We start from the raw sequence: 20526 nt of genomic DNA, 5'->3' as shown, positions 1-20526 counted from the left end.
GCTCGACACATCCCTGGGGGTGTGTTTTACTCCGTAGTTGAGGGCTCTTCACATTCAGCAGATGGTGCCCAAGTTTCAACTTGCCCAGACGCTCCTGGCGTTCGAGTTCTTGAGGTTGTTCGGCCTCATGGCATCCTGCATTCTTCTGGTGCCTGAGGCTCATCTGCGGATGAGATCTTGGCAGTGGGCACTCAAGATGCAGTGGTCGCAATTTTCAGGCAGGATGTCAGACCCTGTTCAGGTGCCGCCCTCAGTCGCCTAGGACCTTCTGTGGTGGGCCATCAAAGGCAATCTGATGAAGGGGGCTCCGCTTGGCTTCCCTGGCCGGAGGTGACGATCGTGACGGACGCATCCTTCACGGGATCGGGAAGTTCATGCCAACGAGTGGACAGTCGGCGGTCGTTGGTCTCCGTCGGAGTCCTGACTCCATATCAATCTGTTGGAGCTGAGGGCCGTCTTTTCTGCCGACTGTGCGAGGAAAGAGTGTCCTGATCCTAACGGACAACACAGTGGCCATGCACTACCTCAACAAAAGGGGGGGGGGGCAGGGTAACTTCCTTTGTGCAGGGAGGCGATGCAGCTTGAGTTCTGGGCCATCCAGCAGGAAATTTTGATCTCGGCTGATTTGTCTGGCTGGAAACGACAACGAGACGGCGGACGCTCTGAGCAGGCAGAGCACGATCTCTCACGAGTGGGAGCTGGCTCAGGAGATTCTCCTGGAGATCTTCGCCCTTTGGGGCACCCCTCAAGTGGATCTCTTCGCCTCCAGTGTCAACCGGAATTGCGAAATGTTCTGCTTGCGGGAATTTCCTCCAAAAGGAGCCTTAGGAGACGCGTTCGTGGTGGAGTGGTCATTCCCACTGCTGTATGCGTTTCCTCCAGTCCCCGTCATTCCGCAAGTACTGCGGAGGTTACGGAGGTTCGGTTCCCGGATGATCCTCATTGCTCCGGCGTGGGCCCGGTGGACATGGTACCCGGACCTTCTCGACTTGTCCATCTACCCTTCACGTCGCCTTCCCTACCGAGACGATCTGCTCTCACGGGAGGGGGGGGTCAGGTTCTCCATCCAGAGGTCAGATCCCTCAACCTTCACGCTTGGCTTCTGAAAGGTTGAGGTATGAGGATTGGGACCTCCCTGAAGACGTGTTGGAGGTGTTGCTCTCGGCCAGACGGCCGGCAACAAAGTCTCTGTACCGTTGGCGTAAATTCTGCGACTGGTGTAGAGTTAAGAATGTGGATCCTTTTGAATGTGACATTCCCATGGTTGTGTCTTTTTTGCTTTCTTTGGCCCACAGGGGCTTGCAAGTGGGTACCATTAAAGGTTACCTGGCGGCGCTGTCCATATTTAAGCGCTTGTCTGAAGAATGTTCCTATTTTAAGATTCCTTTAATTTCTCAGTTTTTGAAAGGGCTCACTAATGTGTTCCCTCCGTCACCTTTTCTAGTGCCCGGTTGGGATTTGAACCTTGTTAAGTTTCTTATGGGTGCTCCGTTTGAGCCGTTGCATTCTTTCCCTTTGAGACTGTTAACTCTTAAAACTGTGTTTTTGCTTGCGGTTACTTTCGCTCGCAGTGAGTGAGTTACAGGCACTTTCATTTAAGCCACCCTTCACTGTGTTTCATAAGGACAGGGTTGTCCTTCGAGTTCGTCCTTCCTTTCTTCCGAAGGTGGTTTCAGAATTTCATTTGGGCCAGAAGGTTGTTCTTCCGGCATTCTATCCTCCTCCGCATCCTGGTAAGGAAGAGGAGAGGCTCCATAGGCTTGATCCTAGGAGAGCGTTGAGCTTTTATATTTCACGCATGGCCCGTGGACGATCAACTCTTTATTGGTTACGCTGGAAAGCGTTTGGGACAAGCTGTGACGAAACAGACTTTGTCTCGTCGGATTATTTTGGCTATCTCAGAGTGTTACCGCTTGGCGGATAAGGACCCACCAGCTGGCTTGCGGGCCCATTCTACCAGGGGTATGGCTGAATCTACTGCCCTACAGAGGGGTGTTCCTATTCGTAACATCTGTGATGCAGCCACCTGGGCTTCTGTACATACTTTTGTACGTCACTACTCCCTCGATTCCATCCGAGGACAGGATCTTGCCTTTGGCAAGGCAGTGCTTTATTCTGCAATTTGATTGGGCATGCTAAATTTGGTTTTCTAAATTCTTTTCCCACTTCCTTGCTTTGGTACTGCTTTGGGAGTCTGTCAAAGATATGGAATACGTCGGAGGACCCAATCCCCTCGAAGAACAAGTTACTCTCTTACCTGGTAATGTTCTTTCGATGGGATGGTCCGACGACATATTCCATATCGCTCCCTCCCTACCTTCCCCGCTGCAGAATTTCTTATGCGATTGCAGCTTACGTTTCCGCAAGGCCTTGTGTGTCTGACTGGCAGAAGACTGGTGTCACACGTTCTGGGGGGAAAAAACTACAACTGAGGCTATGGTCGTCGTGCGTCCTACTTATCACATCGGCCATCGGAGGAGGTCCTCGGGGACGGTGCATCAACATCATCGACGCAGGACGCCGAAAATGTTTCCAAAGCAGCACAGCTGTGGTGATTACTGTCAAAGATATGGAATACATCGTCGTACCATCCCATCGAAAGAACGTTACCAGGTAAGAGAGTAACTTTTTCTTTACCCCGCTCTCCTGGTCTGACCACTTATTCCTCTCTTCCCACCTTGACCGTCCCTGTCTCCTGACACCTCCACCTGCACTGCCAGTCTCCTTCTCCGTCATTTGACCAATGTAGGGTATGTCAGTCGCTGCATTTGCTTCTTCCTTCATCCCTCCTCTGCCCCCTTCATTACACTCTCCCTCAGACTCTGTTCTTGCTAACCTCCACCTCTATCTCCAACACCCTGGACATCCTTGCCCCTGTCATGAGGATCCGCATGAAGTCTGCCTCCAAATGCAAGTCTTGGTATGACTCAGACTTGGGCACTTTGAAACGCAAGTGCAGAGCTGTAGTGGCAGGCATCCAGCTTATTCTCTGACAAACTGGCCTGCCACCTACTCCCAAGGCAATGCCATCTCTCCATCTGCTCAAAGAAGAGGGCTCACGTCCAAGCCTGTATGTCTGGAGCCACCAACAACACAGCTGAACTTTATAAAATCTGCAAGGAACTTGCCAAGCCTACCGCAGACTCCTCTTCCCTCCCCTTCACCCGCACCCACTTTAGACATCCTGTCCTCTGTCATCTGCTCCCCCACCTCCACCACCTTACCCCCTCTATGGCTTCCATTGCCCCTCCCTCTACCCCCATACTTTCCTTTGTCTCACATTGCACTATGAGATCTCTAGAGTCGTCAGCTCTATGAAAGTCTCCTCAAAACAGGTGCTCCCCTGCTCCTCCACAACCATCAAGGACGACATTGCCTCTCTCCTTCTAGCCTTGGCTAACCTCTGCAACCACTCATTTGCCACTGGCTCCTTCCCCCCAACCCCTCAAACACTCTCTTGTGCATCCTCTCCTAAAAAAGCCGTCAGCTGACCCTTCTTGCTAACTGTCGCCCTATCTCTATCACCCCTTTCTTAGGCAAACTTATGGAGAAGCTGCCATCACCCAACTGCCCATCCACACCGAAATGGCCAGCTGCCTCCACAACCACTAGTCCACTTTTAGGGCTGCCACAGACACAGAAACAGCTCTCCTGAGCACCCGTGAAGACCTACTCTCCAGCCTGGATTCCAACCCTCCCTCTGTTCTGTTCCTCCTCGATCACTCTTCTGCCTTTGTCATAGTCAACCACTCCATCCTCCTAAACAGTCTCCATGATACCCTAGACATAATGGACGGGGCACTGGCGTGGATTACCTCCTTCGTTTCAAACAGACACTCGCAAGTGCAAATGGGTCCTTTTCTCCCCTCCTCCACACTCTCTACCTGTGGGGTCCCTCAGGGCTCCATTCTATCACCATGGCTCTTCAACATCTACCGGACGCTTCTGGCCCACCTGATCTCCACTTTCTCCCCTCATTTCCAGTGTTATGCAGATGACACACAGCTCTCCTTCAAGCTGCCATCCTCTAGCTCCTCCCACATACCTGACTGCTATTCAGGCGTGCTGCTCTGCCAATGATCTGTGTTCAAGCCAGTAAAACAGATCCTACTCATTGGGGAGCCTGCTTCTTTACCCCGCCTCTCACTCTGGCAAGACTCCGTGGGTTCCATCCCCTCACCCACCTTTGAGGCAAAAACCTTGGAATCATCTTTGACTCCTCTCTCACTCCACACAAAAGAAATCTAACTTTCAACCTCACCTTCTCAGGGACATTCTACTTTCCTCACCTTCCCCCAGAAGCTCAAGGTCTCCAGAGCCCTGGTTCTTTCTGGGCTAGACTACTTCAACAGCCTCTTCCTCAATCTGCCCCTTTCCTCCCTTCGCCTCCTCCAACTAATCCAAAATAGGACTGCAAGACTTATCCTTGGCCTGAAGCCCAGGGGCTGCATCTCTCCAGCCCTAAAATCTCTCCTCCACTGGCTCCCGGTGACCGCAAGGATCAAATTCAAAACCCTCTGCATCATCCACAAGGCTGTCCGGGTCCTGGGACCTCTTTACATCCAGCTTTCCTTCCCTAAAAACCTCCCTCCCAGAGTCCTTTGGTCCACTGTCTCCAACTCTTTGCAGGTCAAATGTTTCTCCAAGCATAGAGTGGAAGGTAGCTCCCTTTCCTCAACTGGCTCCTCCCTCTGGATGGCCTCCCTCCCCCCCTCCAACTTGAGCCGGATCGTTTAAAGTTTCAGAAACATTTCAAGACTTTCCTTTTCTCCTCTTCCTTCCCTCTCCCCCTCCCATGTTAACCCTCCCTCTGCCGCTGCGCCGGGGGACTAGTCCCTCCTGAGTCATTCAGAGGCCATACCAACCCCCACCAGTCCCTCCTGCATCCTTTGCCAGCATTTGCCCTCGGTCTCCCTTTCCCAGACTAGCCCAACTTGGTCCTCCCTGCTGACTGCACTCCTCCCTTCCCCCTTTTTCCATGGCACTTGCCACCTTTGCCCGCCCAGCACTTCCCTGCCCCCTTCCCTGGGGACACCCCACTGCTGCACTTCTCCCTCTACCCCCTCCCCCTGCACTTAACACCTTCTGAAGCACTTGCTTGATATGATTGTCACAAGGCCAATAGAACTGCGTTTTGTTGTTCTACATTCATGATTCCCTTGTCCCTTCCCATCTTGTCTTGTGGCGCCTGGAAACACGTGTGTATAGACACCATACAAATGTCCGATGAATAAATAAAATCCAGACCGGAGTGTTAAGCGCTGATCTAAAGTTTAAGGCAACCAAAAAGTAATTAATCAGAAACGTTTAGACTCCAGGTCCAAGGCCAACAATCACTAATGCTATTGTACGGATATACATCACAACACTCCACCAAAGCTTAACCCCCTGCCTCGTGTTTATCCTCTTTTGGAGAAAAAATGGATCTATAAATGATAAATCTCATAATGACCAAGGGTACTCGCAAACATTCTCTGAGAGGCCAAAAAGTTTAATTTATATTTGGCTGAGGGCAAATTCTTTTCATTGGAACTGTCAAAAATAAAAATGAAGTGCTCAATGTTAAGGACAGTGGGGTTCCCAACAAATGATTGTTGTTTTTTTTGTATTAATGGTTTGCATGTATGTGCTTAGTTGGTTTAACATCCCTTCCCAGAGGGCTGTGGAACAATCTCACTAATGGCAAAAGAGGTTTGCAAAAAGAAGGTAGAACAGGCCCCTCTATAATACTCGCTGTGGCAGAGCAGCCAGGCTTAACTGGAGGGACAGAGGGTGGGACAGAGGAACGAAGACTGAAGGCTCATAGCAAAGTACAGTTAGTCACCACAGTTGCCTCCAAAGACTACACTGTTAAGTACACTTCTAACAAAATTACATTTCTATTTGGTCAAATAAGGACTTTGGATTAAACATTTTATTTATATAGTGCCAAAAGCCTGCATGCATCCGGGCGCCGAACAAGTCTAGAGACGGAACATGTAAGCTTAGCCCTGGCCTGATAAGAGACCAAAATCAACATCTGTCTTGTTGTTATTAAGACACATTCAGTTTCTTGACATCCAGTTGTGATACTGACATATATTGATTGGCGCATGTTCGAATCTGTCTCATATGTCCCCTCAAGTTCCCACAGTAACTGTGTCTCATCAGCGTAGTTTGTAAATGTCACGCCCTGCTTAGCGAGCATTCCAGAGCGGCTTGATGTAACAATTAAATAGCACTGGTGACAGACTTGCATCCTTTGGTACCCTTTAGACAGTACGGGCTGAGTTGGAGGATGCACTACCCCATAGCACTGTTGACTTTCTATTTCTCAGGAAAGATTGCGTTCTCTGAGCAGTGACCTGATGTAGCAAGATTGTCCAGTAAAAGGTTGTGATCCAGAGGTTTGAATGCGGCAGAGGGATTCGATAGGACCAGTAATTCTGTTTTCCCTTGGTCCATCATGTAACAGACTGGATTGCAAGTCAATTAGGGCACTTTCGTTCCCTTGATGTGGGCGGAAGCCAGATTGCTTCGGGTGCAAAAGGTTGGCTTTTTTCAGGTGTTCTTCGAGCTGTAAAAAAGCAACTTTTTCAATTATTTGTAATACGTGTGAATTAGTAGTTGGTCTAAGATTAGATGTGTCCCTGGGACTAAGTCCTTACTTCTTTACATGTGGTGTCTCTAACTTCTTTAATACCATCTGGTACCAAGGCATGATGAAAAGATGAATTCACAGACCATACATTACATACAGTGTATGTCTAAAAACCGTAACAGTCACTGAACGTCCAGACCACTCCTAATACTAAGATTTAAGCCTGCTACCTGGTGATAGGCCCTATACATTGTAAGGAACTCAAGGCCAAGAAGTGAGAATAAAATGGAGTCCTAGACAATAATAACATACGTTTATACAGTAATGGTCAGAAGCCCAAATTCCACACACAAAGTGGTCAGTCATTCCTATTCTTCTAGCACATAGTATAAATGTTATCAATGCACACCAAACCACCAAAGGTTAGGTATAGATTAGACTCCTGAGACTGTACCAGGAAGTTCTCATTGCACCCCTAGAAAATATACACAAGTTATACAATGTGACTGCATTTTCAGTAGACTGGATTGTATTAACAAGCCTTAAAATGAAAGATAACATCTGGAATAAATGGTAACATTCCAGTATTTTGCTGAATAAAACGGTGACTGTAGGCGGTCCAGAAAAGATGCTGATCTTCAGGTAAGTAACTTTGATAAGTTATTATGCAGATTTTCCCAAGGCAGGAATAGTACCCCATAGGATATAATGAGAACTCTGTAGGGGAAAGGTGAAGAAAGTCTGAATTCTAACCACATAATGTGAGAAGACGGCAACAGTTCCCAGGGGGATTCGTGAGAAGGCCCCCTTGAAGAGCTCCAGGACCAGGTTCAAGCCCCAGTAAAAAGAAACCAAGCAAGATTTGGGCCAAAGTATGTTTATGGCAAAATGCTGTACCAGGGAACCTGCAGAAACCCACTACCATGGACCACGGGAACCCTTGAGGGTACACTTGAAGAATAACCCACCGGCGTGGGACCCAGGGGTAACTTCTCACGGTAGCAGTTCCTTGGTTGTTTTGCAGTTTCCGAGCCTTTTTTCCTGGGAGTACAGATGTTCTCTTGCAGGCAGAGTTATAGGGTTCGGTCACCCAGAGACTTGAACACAAGGCTAACGATGATCCAGGCTACCTAAAATAATAATCTGCCTTTCCACAAGGGAGACCCACCAGCCAGGAGTGAAAAAAGCCAAGAAGACGTAGGAATCCGACCAAGCAGATCCAAACAACTTGATGGACAATACTGGGTGCAACTAGGCAGCAGAACAGTCCCACAAAGGTAGCATTGGTGTTAGCATCCCAGGACAGACCAGATGAACAGCAGAGGTGGTTTTGTACCACCCTTCCGGGCGACGGCAGCTTCCTTTCTCCAGCTGGACAACCAGAAGGTTAATTCGGGAAGACTGATACAGGGCCAGAAACGATCCCAGCGTGCGATTCCCAGCCCATCCAATGAGAATCAGGAAGTGCGCCAAGCAGCCAAAAACCAAACTGGGGTGAAGGGTAAGGGCACTTAGCCGTTCCAGTGTGGGCCAAACCTTGCCCTAAACTGCAGCAACTTTGTGACAAAATACTCCAGTAGGTAGGTAAACCTGCAGGCTTGAGGAAGTTGGTTCTTCCTTCGATATACCTATTCACTTATCAACTGTCCCAAGCCAGCCCTCCAATCGCACACAAAGGGACTCTCACAAAGGTTTTGGCAGCCAGCCAATCAAGCTGCCCATAAAAATCCCCCCGTATAAGTTCCCCCACACAGTACATCCTGTGCGACCACAAGTGAGGGTGCCCGGCTGGTATTTTGAGGCCTGCTACATGGTTTCTTCAAACAATGGAATTGCCCAAAATCAAAAATGGTAGACTGGGAACACACAAAATATACTAGTAATCCATTGGGCTTCTAATGCAGTAAAATAGGCTGGCAAAAATAAATTTAGTGCCTAAAAGGCACCCTGTCCTGGGAGCTGCATGGGATACCATCATGGTTAATGGCTTTTGATTTTCTTTGCAGGGGCAGAAATGTCCCTGCTGTGAATATGAGCAAGCAACCAAGCTCGACACCTCCCTCCGCCCTCACTCAAACTCTCCCCAACTACGGGAAAATAGTGCATTTTAGAGCACGTTTTACAGAAGGAATTAGAAAAAAGCAATGTGTTGTATGGGCAGCTCTGAACATGTAATACATCCACAACAGTCGTGTAATCTGCTGTTACCTTGCAGCTTTCTGCGTTGGGACTGTCACGCAACCTTCAAAGAATTCAACATTGCCGATGGATCACTGGTACTGCTCAAAGTCACCCTGTTACTAACCGTGTAGTTTATGTTTATAGATATGGCTTAAATGTTAGTAGTTTAATCTCCAACATCATTGACACTGGTCACAATCTCATTTGGGTGTACAGTCAGAAGCTGAAGTGGTGACAGCTCTACTGGGTCAATGTGAGGTTCCCCCCCCCCCCCCTTATGTCCCCTGCACTCTGCACCTATGACTACCATAAGACCATACACTATTTTTAAAAAAAAGGGTTGCAGTGGCAGGGGGATTTCAGTAGAAGTCCCTCTGGCCACAAAATTTAAGTCAGATCTAGGAATCAACGGAAGTAGGGGGGAGGTTTAGGGATCCCATAGAATGGGACACCAGAACCTCCAAAACCTCCAAAAGAGGATTCTGTCCCAACGGCATTGACCCAAAATTCACCAAAGAGCCTTAAGCCAGTAACTTTGGCAAACCATTAATGCATTTCTACATGTGCACAGGTCAGCCCATCCTCTGCTTGTCCAGCAAAATGTATCACAATGAGTCTGTTACTTTCTGAATTGTGGTTTTCTGCAGTAGCACTTTCCTCGAGTTGCCGTGCTTCACAATAGTATTATCCTCGAGTTGACTTCACCTAAGGCTTTTTTTCTTTGAGCCCTCTTTAATGTTCTTAATAATCCCTCACCTCTTTATTCTTCATCATGTTAGATTCTTTGATTGGGAACTGTTCTCCAGCAGCTCATAGTGGGGCAGCCATGGCACATTTGTCTCAGTTTAGAACTACTGCTTCAAAATGGCATGTTGTTTTTTCATTTACAGAGATGAAAGCCTCTGGTTGCATTTGGTACATTAACATTTTTAAACCTTTCTTTTATTATTATTGCACCTTTACTATCAGCTGGTCAATAACAAGCATGACAGTGCAAAAGGGAAGAGCCTCTGCTGCACGTGGGACTCCCTGCGGAACTCTGTGGGTGAGAAGATCCTGCACCTGAAGAACCAGCCCCTTGGACTCCTGAACTCTGGGTTCTGCAGCCTTTTAAAAGATCTATCTGAGGAGCAGAGCTTTAACATAAGCTACCTGGATATAGGTGAGAGCAAAAGGGGGGACGAAGGAGGTCGCAGGTCTCTAGGGGGAACAATGGAGGGGGCATGTGGCTTGACAGCTTACCGGCGTGTAGGTGACATAAGGGACTGGTTATTGAGTGAGAACAAAACTGGTGGTCTGGGAAGCAGGGTCCAGAAAATAGTTTGAATGAAGGCTAGGGAACTCTGCTGGAACAGAGATCTGGCAGAAACTGCCTAACTGTTGGCAGTAAGAGGGTGGGTGAGGCAACGTGAGAGAATGGGAGTAAAAAGTAAAGGAGTGACAAAGTGCATATAATCTATCGCCATTCCCTTACAGGAGGCCCACAAGGAATGGGAGAAGCATAACCAAAAGGGTTTGCTCCTCTGTTGTGGAGCATATTGTTCAGCTGGCTCTTGCGATGGGAGGCGCCATGGAGCTTGTGATCTCTATTTTTGGTAAGGTCTTGGAAATTTGAACCCACTAATTGTGCTCTATAACTCTTTATCTCTCTTCAGATGAGCGCAGCCTGAGCGGTCTGTACCAGTGCCTAGTGGAACTCTCCACCCAACCGACCACTGTGTGCCATGGCTCAGCTGCATCACGTGACGCTGCACGTGCCAATGCTGCTCACAACGCCTTGCAGTACCTAAAACTAATGGCGGTGGGAAAGTGAAAATGGAGGGGGGGTCGGGATCAGCATATCCCCTCCTCCCCTCCCCTCTCCTTTTGAACTCGCTGAATGAATAAGTGATCCTCTACAGCTTCCGTTGCCTCCAGATGGACTTCCAACCAGAGCAAATGCCGGAGTGGGGCGTAGGACTGCTTCGGACATAACACAGCAATGGACTAGCCCACTGCTTTCCTCCCTAGAGGCTGAAGGGAGAGCATGGGGACCCGACAAAAAAATAACTTCCAGAAGGTTGCTGGATTTGTGTATATTATGAGGATAGATAGCTACCAGTGTCTTTGTAATTTGTTTGGAAAAGACTTGACCTCTGTTTTTCTCATACAATCTGACCCAGTTCATCCTCTTCCCTGTCTAATGTTCCTGCCCCTTTCTGTGCAAGGTCAGCTCATCTGCCTGTGATTCATTTTAGAATATCATCTTCAGAGTAGTGAAAGCAGTGATTAGTCATTGTATCACTGATGCAGTGGGATTGGTGGCAGTAGGAAACTTTCAGCTTTTGAGGCGCTATTGGGCAGTAGCTATTTTTCCATCAATAATAGCTGGTAGTGTGAATGTACCACTGTGTGCCTGGTTAAAAGGGGACTTGGTCAGCATTGAGGGTCTTTAGCCTCCTGCATGTTTTTATCAGTTGGGTAGAGAGACTTCCACAACCGTGCTCTGTTTACAGAAACTTGGAACATTTGCTTCCTTACTTGGGCTGGTGATAGACGCACTGAAAAAAGTTAAATGTAGCTTTAGAGTCTGAGTGGCAAAGGTAAATGAACACAGACCTGCTGGTGTCCTTTGGAGGAGGGCAGATGTAAGATGTTTAAGGACCATGCTTCCAGTGACAGGATTGTGGATGATGATGATGATGGGTAGAGATGTGTTCACCATTGCCTGAAATGATGCTGGCCATTTTAGGCCTTGCAGTGGAATAGTTTGCTCCTAGGGGAAAAACAATCTTTTTTTTCTATGAAAAAATGCCACCTTGGGCATTGCTGCTGTTCTGTTACGGAAAGTAAAACGATTTTAGAAAACAAAGACTGTTAATGTTGTGTGACAGCTGTGTGTTTCAATAGTAGTGTGCTATAAGACTTGCATGATGTCACGTGTATTCTATTTGTGGGGAACGGGATATGAGTGATTTGCACACATTCAAAATATCTCTCTACACTGCAGGTGTTGTCGGTTGGACGAGCAAGAAATTGAAATTACGCAGTGTTGAACTTGCCCTCTCCTGTGCTCTTTTCAGATTCACACACTTCATTGTCCTTTTGGAAGTCGCATTCTAGGACACTTTATAGGCCATAGGCACTAATGGAGTGCCATGGGCCCAAGGAGTGATTAATTTGGTATCATGGAAATACGGAGATGCATTGTATTGATATTTTATTTGTATCGCGCTCATACACGTGTTTCAGATCGCGACGGGGCAAGGGAGGGGAACAAGGGAGAACAAAAAAAACTATCTTACTAGGCCCAGTGACATTGAGAACGTGCAAGTGTGGGGAAGGCATGCATTAAGGTATGATAGACTGGCAGTGCCACAGGAGAGAGACAAGTTGTTCATGGTTAAAACATATGAGGCTTATGAAGATACACAGGAGAGGTTTGTGACTTATGCCATGTAAGTAACCTAGACATGTCCTTAATGGTACTATGATCTACATTGTACAGTGGAACACGCATTACATGGCCCAGTGAAATTGAACATGGCACTGCCAACTTGGATATTCTATGCACACTTTGAACATCCTGTTGCACAGGATTATGCATTTGACAATAAGCTCTTCTCTTCCCCACATGACTGGTTTTATGTATACGTATCTGGGCATTGTTTCAGCGGAGCGGAGCACACAGTGAAATTGATCCCCAGGGTAACCAAGTCTACAAAGCTGTTGATGTTTTTGTCTGGAGTTACATTCCAAGTCCATGATTAAAAGTAAAGCATTAAAATCACTCCAGGCCTAAGAGCCCAAAATATGTACATTTCTGTAGCCTAGATCAAGCTACCCAGAAACTGGCGAAACAATGCTCTAATGCCTGGCTGCTTTAAATAGACCTAATAACAAATGGTGCTACACGTTTTGCAGCTCACCTCTTAAATTTGGTTTTGTGTAGTTGTCTGGTGGTTGGAAGTTGTGGTGCGTGTGTTGGGAGGCAGTGTGGAACCGCATCTGTTACTGGCACTTTGGGGGGAGGAAGGCCTTCTGGGTCTGGTCGTGCAAGCCCCCTGCGTCTGCACAACCTATATCCCTATGCCCTTAAGGTAAAACCTAAATCTACATCTCTAAGAATGATTCTTCTCCCTTAAAACAAAGTTTAAACCTAAACCCTGAACATATTTGGGTTTGTTTATGACATTGACAGTTACAACAAATGTGGGACTGCAAACTCAATTGCCTTATGGTGGAATCCAAAAAGTACAAAGGGGTTTTATGTCTCTCGGAACTCTGTGCAAACAATAATTTAATCATGTTCTACAGGCTTCAAATGGATGGCTTAGAGGAGGGCGAAGTCAGAACAACATAGAAACAGATTTATATTCAATTGCAATTTTTTAAAAAATTTATATCAAAAAGATAAAAACTATTGATCTGAATATTCTGCCCATAATTCATGTAGGGCTACTGCAGTGGATAAAGGGACACAAAGTGTATGATGCCAAAAGATTTGACAGTGTAAAGCTGTTGTACAAACTATATCGATAAAGAAAAGGCTGAGGGACAGAGCTCACTCCGCGTGAAAGGAATTCATGGGGAAAGAGGCTGTGACTCTCTAAATTGTTTAATGTAGCAACATGCAAATATGGAGCATTTCAGCCAAATATAAAAAAGCATTTAATAGATTTAAGATGCAACGAAACTGAAGTATCACTACTAAACTGACCAAAGTGCATTCAATCTAAAAATCATAGAATCTAGGGTCAAATAAGGTTCATTTAAGTCGTTAAGGTGCATTCAATCTATTGTGCATTCAATCTGGAGTCAATTGAGGTGCATTGAGTCAACTACAAGAAATGGGGGCATCATGGATGAACACCAACATGTCACCCAAATGGATCTTTAGATTAGTAGTTTCGACAATTGGATAAATCTAGTCTGTAAAGACTGATAAACGTCTTCCTCCGTACAAAGCACTCAAATGAAAAACCCACAAAATATCACATTAAAATTGGTGATGGCTGATGCTGAGATTTCACAACTTGTTCTGGAGTGGCTCTATTTTCAGTCAGCGATTTTGTGAAAGGTTAAAAGCACGCATACTGTCAAAAATGAAAGAAAATACAAAAACAATATATTAAAAAGGGCTCTAGACCGAGCCATCCTCTCAGCACAACCAAACTGAAATTCAGTGAAATATATAATAAAGGGGAGAACAATATATACCATGGTGTCGACACAAATTGTAGAACTCTGCAAAAAATGTCTTCCCACGTCGAGCTCAATCCCAAAGACAGACATGAGTAATTTGATCTGTGGAGACAAAAAGGAAAAAAAAACTGGGATGAATACAATCCCTAGTTCAGAGAGAGTGAGATAATCAGCCGGCATCCACACAGCGCAGGGCTAACAGCCTAAAATCGAAGTATAAATAAAGACACGGACACTCACATGTCTATAGGAGCCAGAGGGGTCTAATTGTATCAAGGGTCAAGATTCAACAATCAACATGGCGAGCCATGGGCGCAGTCGAATCGTGAAGTAGTACATTCCACTCCATGTTAAGCAGTATGCCATAGAAAGTCAGTATGCGAAAACTGTGGGGAGACATAAAATGCCACCAAAATGATGTCCATGAATGGAAGACTGGCAAGAGCAGAGGTAGAGATTATTCAAGTTAAAGTTAAATTGAAGATTTAAAGGAACTTCTAATATAGGCAGATCGAACACAGCAATACTGGCACCATGTAAAGCTATCTAAAGACACAGGCAAAGTTATTAGCCCACGTCTTACAAAAGGGTCAAAAGGCCATGATAAATATAATCGGGCCATGACCGAAATGTTAGAATGGTAACAATGGCGTTTAAAAAACTGTGTCTTGTCTTCCGCTTGTTTACACATTGACGTCCGTATTGGTGCTTCAATGGACTGTGTACTGAACTGTACAGTTCGAATTGCATTTCCATTCGGAATCAATATCCATAATTGACAAAAAAAAACAGCCAAGATGAAATAGACCGGAATGTATAAACAATTGCACCAAGCTAATTTGTTTACAAACGCCCGACAAAGTTGAAACAGACGTCAATGATTCGGTCCGATTATTTGCAGAAATCCACTGTCTCAAACGTACATGGAAGTAGCTAGTAGGGGCAGGTGACGTACGAGTGAAAGAATAAAGCACGTGATCTCCAGCCAATTGCAGGATGCCAAAAAAAATGTAGGCCGGAAAGTCATTGATGAACCAAAAGGCCCGCCCTCCTTGCAACTGAGTCATGCAAGAAACAAAAAAGGACAAACTTGTCCCATCGAATACCAGATGTCAAAAAGTATGTACCGTGTTACGATGCTCAACATATCTGCAGGAAGCTAACAGGGCTGCAGAAAAAACAGCAGGGCGCCAAGGTCACGCAGCATTAAATGTGGCCTAAGACTCCCCGAAGGTGTCTGGTGTGCCATGGAGTGTTCATACACAAGAAAAGTAAGAAAACAAAAAAATAAACGAAAATGACCAAAAATGATGTAGGGGAAAAGAAAAATGGAAATAGATATGTGGACCCCCATGGAGGACGCCAAAATAAGCATCTTCCAAAAAGGGTAACTATCAAGAAAACACAATTACTGACCGAGAAGTACTGTAATGGCCCATTAGATACATGATGGCCACTCCTCTTGTTGGTTGAGAACAATGTGGTAACTCTGTGTATTATACATCCACCATTGCTCTCCTTGGGATAGTCTAGTGGCAGTAGAATGACTAATCCCCCTCACTAGCGAGAGAAGGGGGTTTGGATTCTATTAAAGACAAGAAGGCGAGTATCATGCATAACAATCTTTACTCTGAAACCAAAGCAGCAAAGAAAAAAACTTTACAAACGAAAAAGTTTGAAAAACATAACTAGAGTTCAATGTCACTTTAAGGGGTACTCCCCCCCGCCCCCCCCACCCAATCCATCATGGAGGACAGGTCATGCCCTGCAGGAGAGCAATGAGCATGGACCCTCCTCTATATAAGTCCCTTACTCCAATCCCAACTCCTCTTTCTGTAGTTGTCTTGAACCAGACGTCCACTGCACACACCAGATGATAAATTATGAAGACAAAATCCAGCGAAGCTCCCGAATCATGCACTCTCCCCATCTTGCAACTGTGACCACCGTTCTTGAACAGAACATCTCATCCCGAAGCTGAAGAACAACAAAGGAGGGTGGGTGGATGGGAAGAACAAAAAACCAAAGAATGTTCTCTCTTGAAACACCTGTGTATAAGGGCGCTATACAGGTCATGTCATCCTATCGAGGGTGGGCGGGTGGGATAATACTCGCCTTTCTATTACTTCTATTTAATAGAATCTAAACCCCCTTCTCACTCCAGTGAGGGGGATTAGTCATTCTATGGCAAGACAGGAGGCTCATATTATGCAAGTTTGAAGCCCTTGCATCATATTAATTACAACATGATCAATACAATAGTGACAATACCATAATAATAATAGGAAAAGAAGTGTTTTAAATGTTTCTATTTCGACCAATCAACTGATTGCAAAAGTATTCCCCCAGGCAAAGCTGCCCCAATAACTGTCCTAAAGCATTGCAGTCTAAACTGCAAAGAACTGGGAAGATGTGCCAATTCCAGCGTTCCACCAAAACCAACTGGCTAAAAAGAGGGGGGGGACACCAGACAAAAGTCTTCCTATAGTAATAGGCAGAAGAAAACATAGGAAAAAAAATCTTCTTTTCTTCAACATCAAACATTTAAAACGCTTAGTCATACCAACTTATAGTACCTAGACAATAAACGAAGGAAGTTAAACACTTAGTTCTCCTGGAGATAACAAATGTTACCCTCCCTCCCCCCCCCCCCCAAACCCCTGAGGGGTGAAATGCTTGTTCCATCCCATGTGTTGATAAAAGGAATCATAATAGAAACAAAATACATCATTAACCTGGAGAAACAGAATTGGAATGGCAAACCTTTGGTAGAAGGCCCAAGCGGGAGTCAAAGGGACACCTTGTTAACATGTTATAGGACCACCTAGCTTAGGTGGAGCTAGAAACAAAATACTTGAGGGCCTTTTGCACCCAGAAGAGTGTACCCCAAGTCCTGTCCTTAATTATACCATTTTATACCAGTAAACCTTTCTAAAGCCAGAAAAATATGACGTCTTCTGGAGGCAGAAGCGGGATGGGAGAGATGGGCCACACCTGAAACCCAGCAGGTAGGTGTTAAATAACATCCTTACTAAGAAGAGCCCAATCAGGGGACACTGATGACAGAGATATTCCTCAAATCCTTGGAAAACCACAGGAAGAGCTACATTTGTCAAGCCGTAAAGACTGAGACCCTCAGACCCACTGAAAAAAGGGAACTCTGCTATCGTGACCATAGGGAGATACTTACATAAACCTGACCCTTAAGAGACAAATTTGGCAAAGAGGAACTTGTCTGCCTCCAATTGCTCCCATCATAGTGATACCTGAACTCCCTGCTAGAAGCGCTAGGTGCTTGGACCTCTACCCTCCCCCATGGTTGATAAAACCCCTAGGGGAACATAAAGCAACCGAAGGAGGACCCACTAAACACCAAGTCTTGAGAAAGACTCTAGACTGCAAAGAAAACTGATCACTAAACAGTTAATATGAAGCTGCTTTACGGAGAAGGACTAACCTCCGTTTTAGTAAATGTGAACTAACTAGACACCCCCAGCACTGCGCTAGCACTTTATTGCAGAACAATCTCCAGAGGGAACCAAAAAAGGTCTACCTGCCATGCAGACGACTTAGGGAACCAAGTCACTAACAAAGTGTCTCCTTTAGCAATCGTACCGACAGACACTTGCGGGGATGGTTAATGCTGAGTTGCTGAAATGCCCAGTGACGGAGAGGCTGTAATAACATGAATGAAAAAGAACACCTCTCAGACCCCTCTATGCCCACTGAGGGAGATTCTTTCTCCCTTCCTAGGGAAAAGATAAACTTCCTCTACTTACCTAAGGAAAAACCCCCAGAAGAGAGACCTTACCTCTCCAATATATACTCTTGCACATAAAACCAACTCCCATGACTGATAGAAAGGGCCCCATTAACTCCACTGGAAAAACTGAGAGAACATAGCCAGAAACAAAAACAAGCATCATCCGGACCTCTTAGGACCTGAGGTGAGTCTGCAGCGGCTCCGCTAAGTTAGTGAAATAACTAATACTAAGCTTTGCACACTCTTGTAACTGCTGCACTCGGTTACCCCCGGGTATGATGCGCATTATAAATAATAAAACAAACAAAAGAGGAAACTGGTGAAGTGGAAAGGGAACAGACGGGAAGCAAATTGTCCAGCGCAAGCTCCACACTGGTCATGAACGAGAACTTCTGCTAAAGGGAAAACAGAAAAACCATAAGGTGATCCTCCCAGAGGTGTAAGCTTAGTAGGCAATCCCCCCTAAATGGGTAGCGGGGGAGGGGGAGATAGGGAAGGGGCGGGAGCTTGGGATAATTATCTAGCTCAGTAATTGAAAACTGGGAAGGAATACTGGGACCACCGTCCCTTCCAAATTGAGGTCTGGACCTCTGCATGCCTGAAAGGCTGACCAGCTTCTCCAGAGATCAGGGGAAAGGATCAAGTGGAAAACTGTCAAGGGAAAGAGAATGAAAATAAACAGCCATTTATAAACTGCAACAAGAAACACCTTGAGGGTAAAACTGTGCTTGTACTTCTCGAGCAGAGGAGAAGCTCGATACACCGCTAGACAAATTAGCGGGATAGGCAAAGTCTTGGGAGAAAAAAGGCTATAGGGGCGGCGCTATAACTTTATTACTATTAGGTCATCTTACCTCCGATATCAGCCAGTGTTTCCTAAGCACTGCATCAGGGTGAGACCCTGGGTTGCTCCACGCTGTCTTGCTTACAAGACTAAACAGTTGCCTTTGAGCTGACCTTGTCCCTGCCAAAATTGTAATAATGGCTCGTTTAATGACATATTGGGACAAATGGAAAGGGAAAACACGCCACCCTTTAAGGACTGGAAAGGGTGTTAACTCAGTAACCCAAAACACCCGGTACAATCCTTCTAGGCTTCATCTATCCCTCTTTTCGGGGTCTTTCCCTTTTCTGGGCAAAGAAGGATACCATGACTGTCTAATATTGTAACGAAGGCGACTAGAGTAGAGATCACCAATTATCTGTATAAGGAAATAGGGACTGAGCTGGCAATTATTGTGAAAGAAATGCCTAAGGAAAAAAGGACTGAGTTGTCCTGTACTATCTAAACTATGGGCCGACAGCATTTTACCAAAAGACTTAGGTTTGCATGTGAGTGATGGCTAGAAAGGAAGGTAGGCCCCCCTATAGGTCTGTTAACGACCCTCCAAACACTCTTTTCTTTGAAATACTAAATAAATAAATAAACATAAAATATATATAAAATACAAACTAATACCCCTAGAAAGTGGGGTTACGTTCCAACAGGGGTCCGAACTCAGGCCCCAAAAGCTGATGCTTATTGAGCCATTCGCTACTGCCAATAGGAACGTTAATGTGCTTCATGCACAGCTTAAAATATTGTTTATCAAAAGGGTACACTGAGCAAGTGTACCTCAAACTGCTCACCCTAGCAGAGTGTGGCAACCAGCATTATACGAGGGGCAACCTTGTAGTAGAACACAGGCAAAGCCTGCACCGAGCAGGTTATGGGCCACTTAACAGTGAAGGTAATCACCAACGCCATATGCAGCACTTAAACCAAGCTGCAGACTGGCAGTGCATTAGGTGCCGGTGTTTAAATTTATTTCTTAGCGGTATTCAAACCCTGGTTCCTCTGCGTGGTCTTGCTTCAAAGACAGGCGCATTGCCAATAAGCCACTTACAAAATTCTTATTAAAATATGAAATTAAAATATATAATTTTCTTTTAAAACATATATAAATAAATATGTACTGAACATGAGGGGAAACGAACCCAGGTCTTCCTGCCTGGTAACCATGACGCTCTTTTATTGAGCCACCCTGTGTCTGTAGTGAAGCAGAAGGTTTGTTACATAAACTATTCACTTGAAAACACAGGGCCCGTGTGCCATAAAGGGCAGGCAAGCCCACTACAGCACCTGGAACTCCCAGGCATTTTAAAATAAACAAACGCATGTGCTTGTGCGCTCTGGGTCTGAAGCTTTAGCAGCTTCCTTCATACCTGCGCACACTGCACTGGAAACCAATTATTCAATTTTAAGCACGTTTGCCCTTTATACAGGGTTAAAAGGTAACACTTCACAAGGCTGGGAAGAAAGAGGAAGGAGTATGGCACTGGCCATGGGGGAGTCTAGCAGCGCACACAATTCTCGCAAAAAGACTTTTTTAGACAAGATTTATGGAAGTGAGGTTTGAAGGGGTACTGATGGTCTTGTTAATTTTTTGTTTAAAATTAAACCAAACACAGAGGCTAGTGTGCGGAACCATCACAGGGAAGGCAAGACCTGCCAGGTGACCACTAAATCAAGAGAGGCCTGTGCGCGCTGGATCTGAAGCAAAAGCTTCCATTAGACCAGCGCGCACGGGATTAAAGAAAACAAACAGTACATGCTCACCAGAAGCTCCACGAGAACAGCTGCTACCATAATGACACAAACACATTAATTAAAGCAAAGGCTGCACGCGGGCTCCCAGATAGTGTCAAAGCAGAACACTTCCCTATACAATAAAGGAATCAATATATGTAATAACTTCACATAATTTATGGCCTTAATGTGATAAGGCCTAGCACTACTGACTAACATGCAAGACACAACGAAAGGAGTGACTTAGCT

The 20526-nt window shown here is 45.7% G+C and overlaps 1 protein-coding gene across 2 annotated transcripts in view; it reads left to right on the top strand.

Annotated features, from left to right (window-relative positions):
• The window catches only part of TARBP2 (TARBP2 subunit of RISC loading complex), a 178749-nt gene extending 166219 nt beyond the window's left edge, over positions 1-12530 (top strand). For both annotated transcript variants that reach the window (XM_069653283.1, XM_069653284.1), the window contains exons 8-9: positions 9731-9923; positions 10417-12530. In XM_069653283.1, the coding sequence (XP_069509384.1) occupies positions 9731-9923; positions 10417-10574 (351 nt within the window). In that variant the 3' untranslated portion in view covers positions 10575-12530. The remainder of the gene's footprint in view (positions 1-9730; positions 9924-10416) is intronic.
• Positions 12531-20526: the final 7996 nt, after the last annotated feature.

This window comes from Ambystoma mexicanum, chromosome 3q (assembly GCF_040938575.1).
Source record: "Ambystoma mexicanum isolate Mex_15411 chromosome 3q, UKY_AmexF1_1, whole genome shotgun sequence".
Taxonomy (NCBI): Eukaryota; Metazoa; Chordata; class Amphibia; order Caudata; family Ambystomatidae; genus Ambystoma; species Ambystoma mexicanum.
The sequence above is the reverse complement of the archived record's forward strand: the minus strand, read 5'-3'. Positions and strand labels throughout refer to the sequence as shown.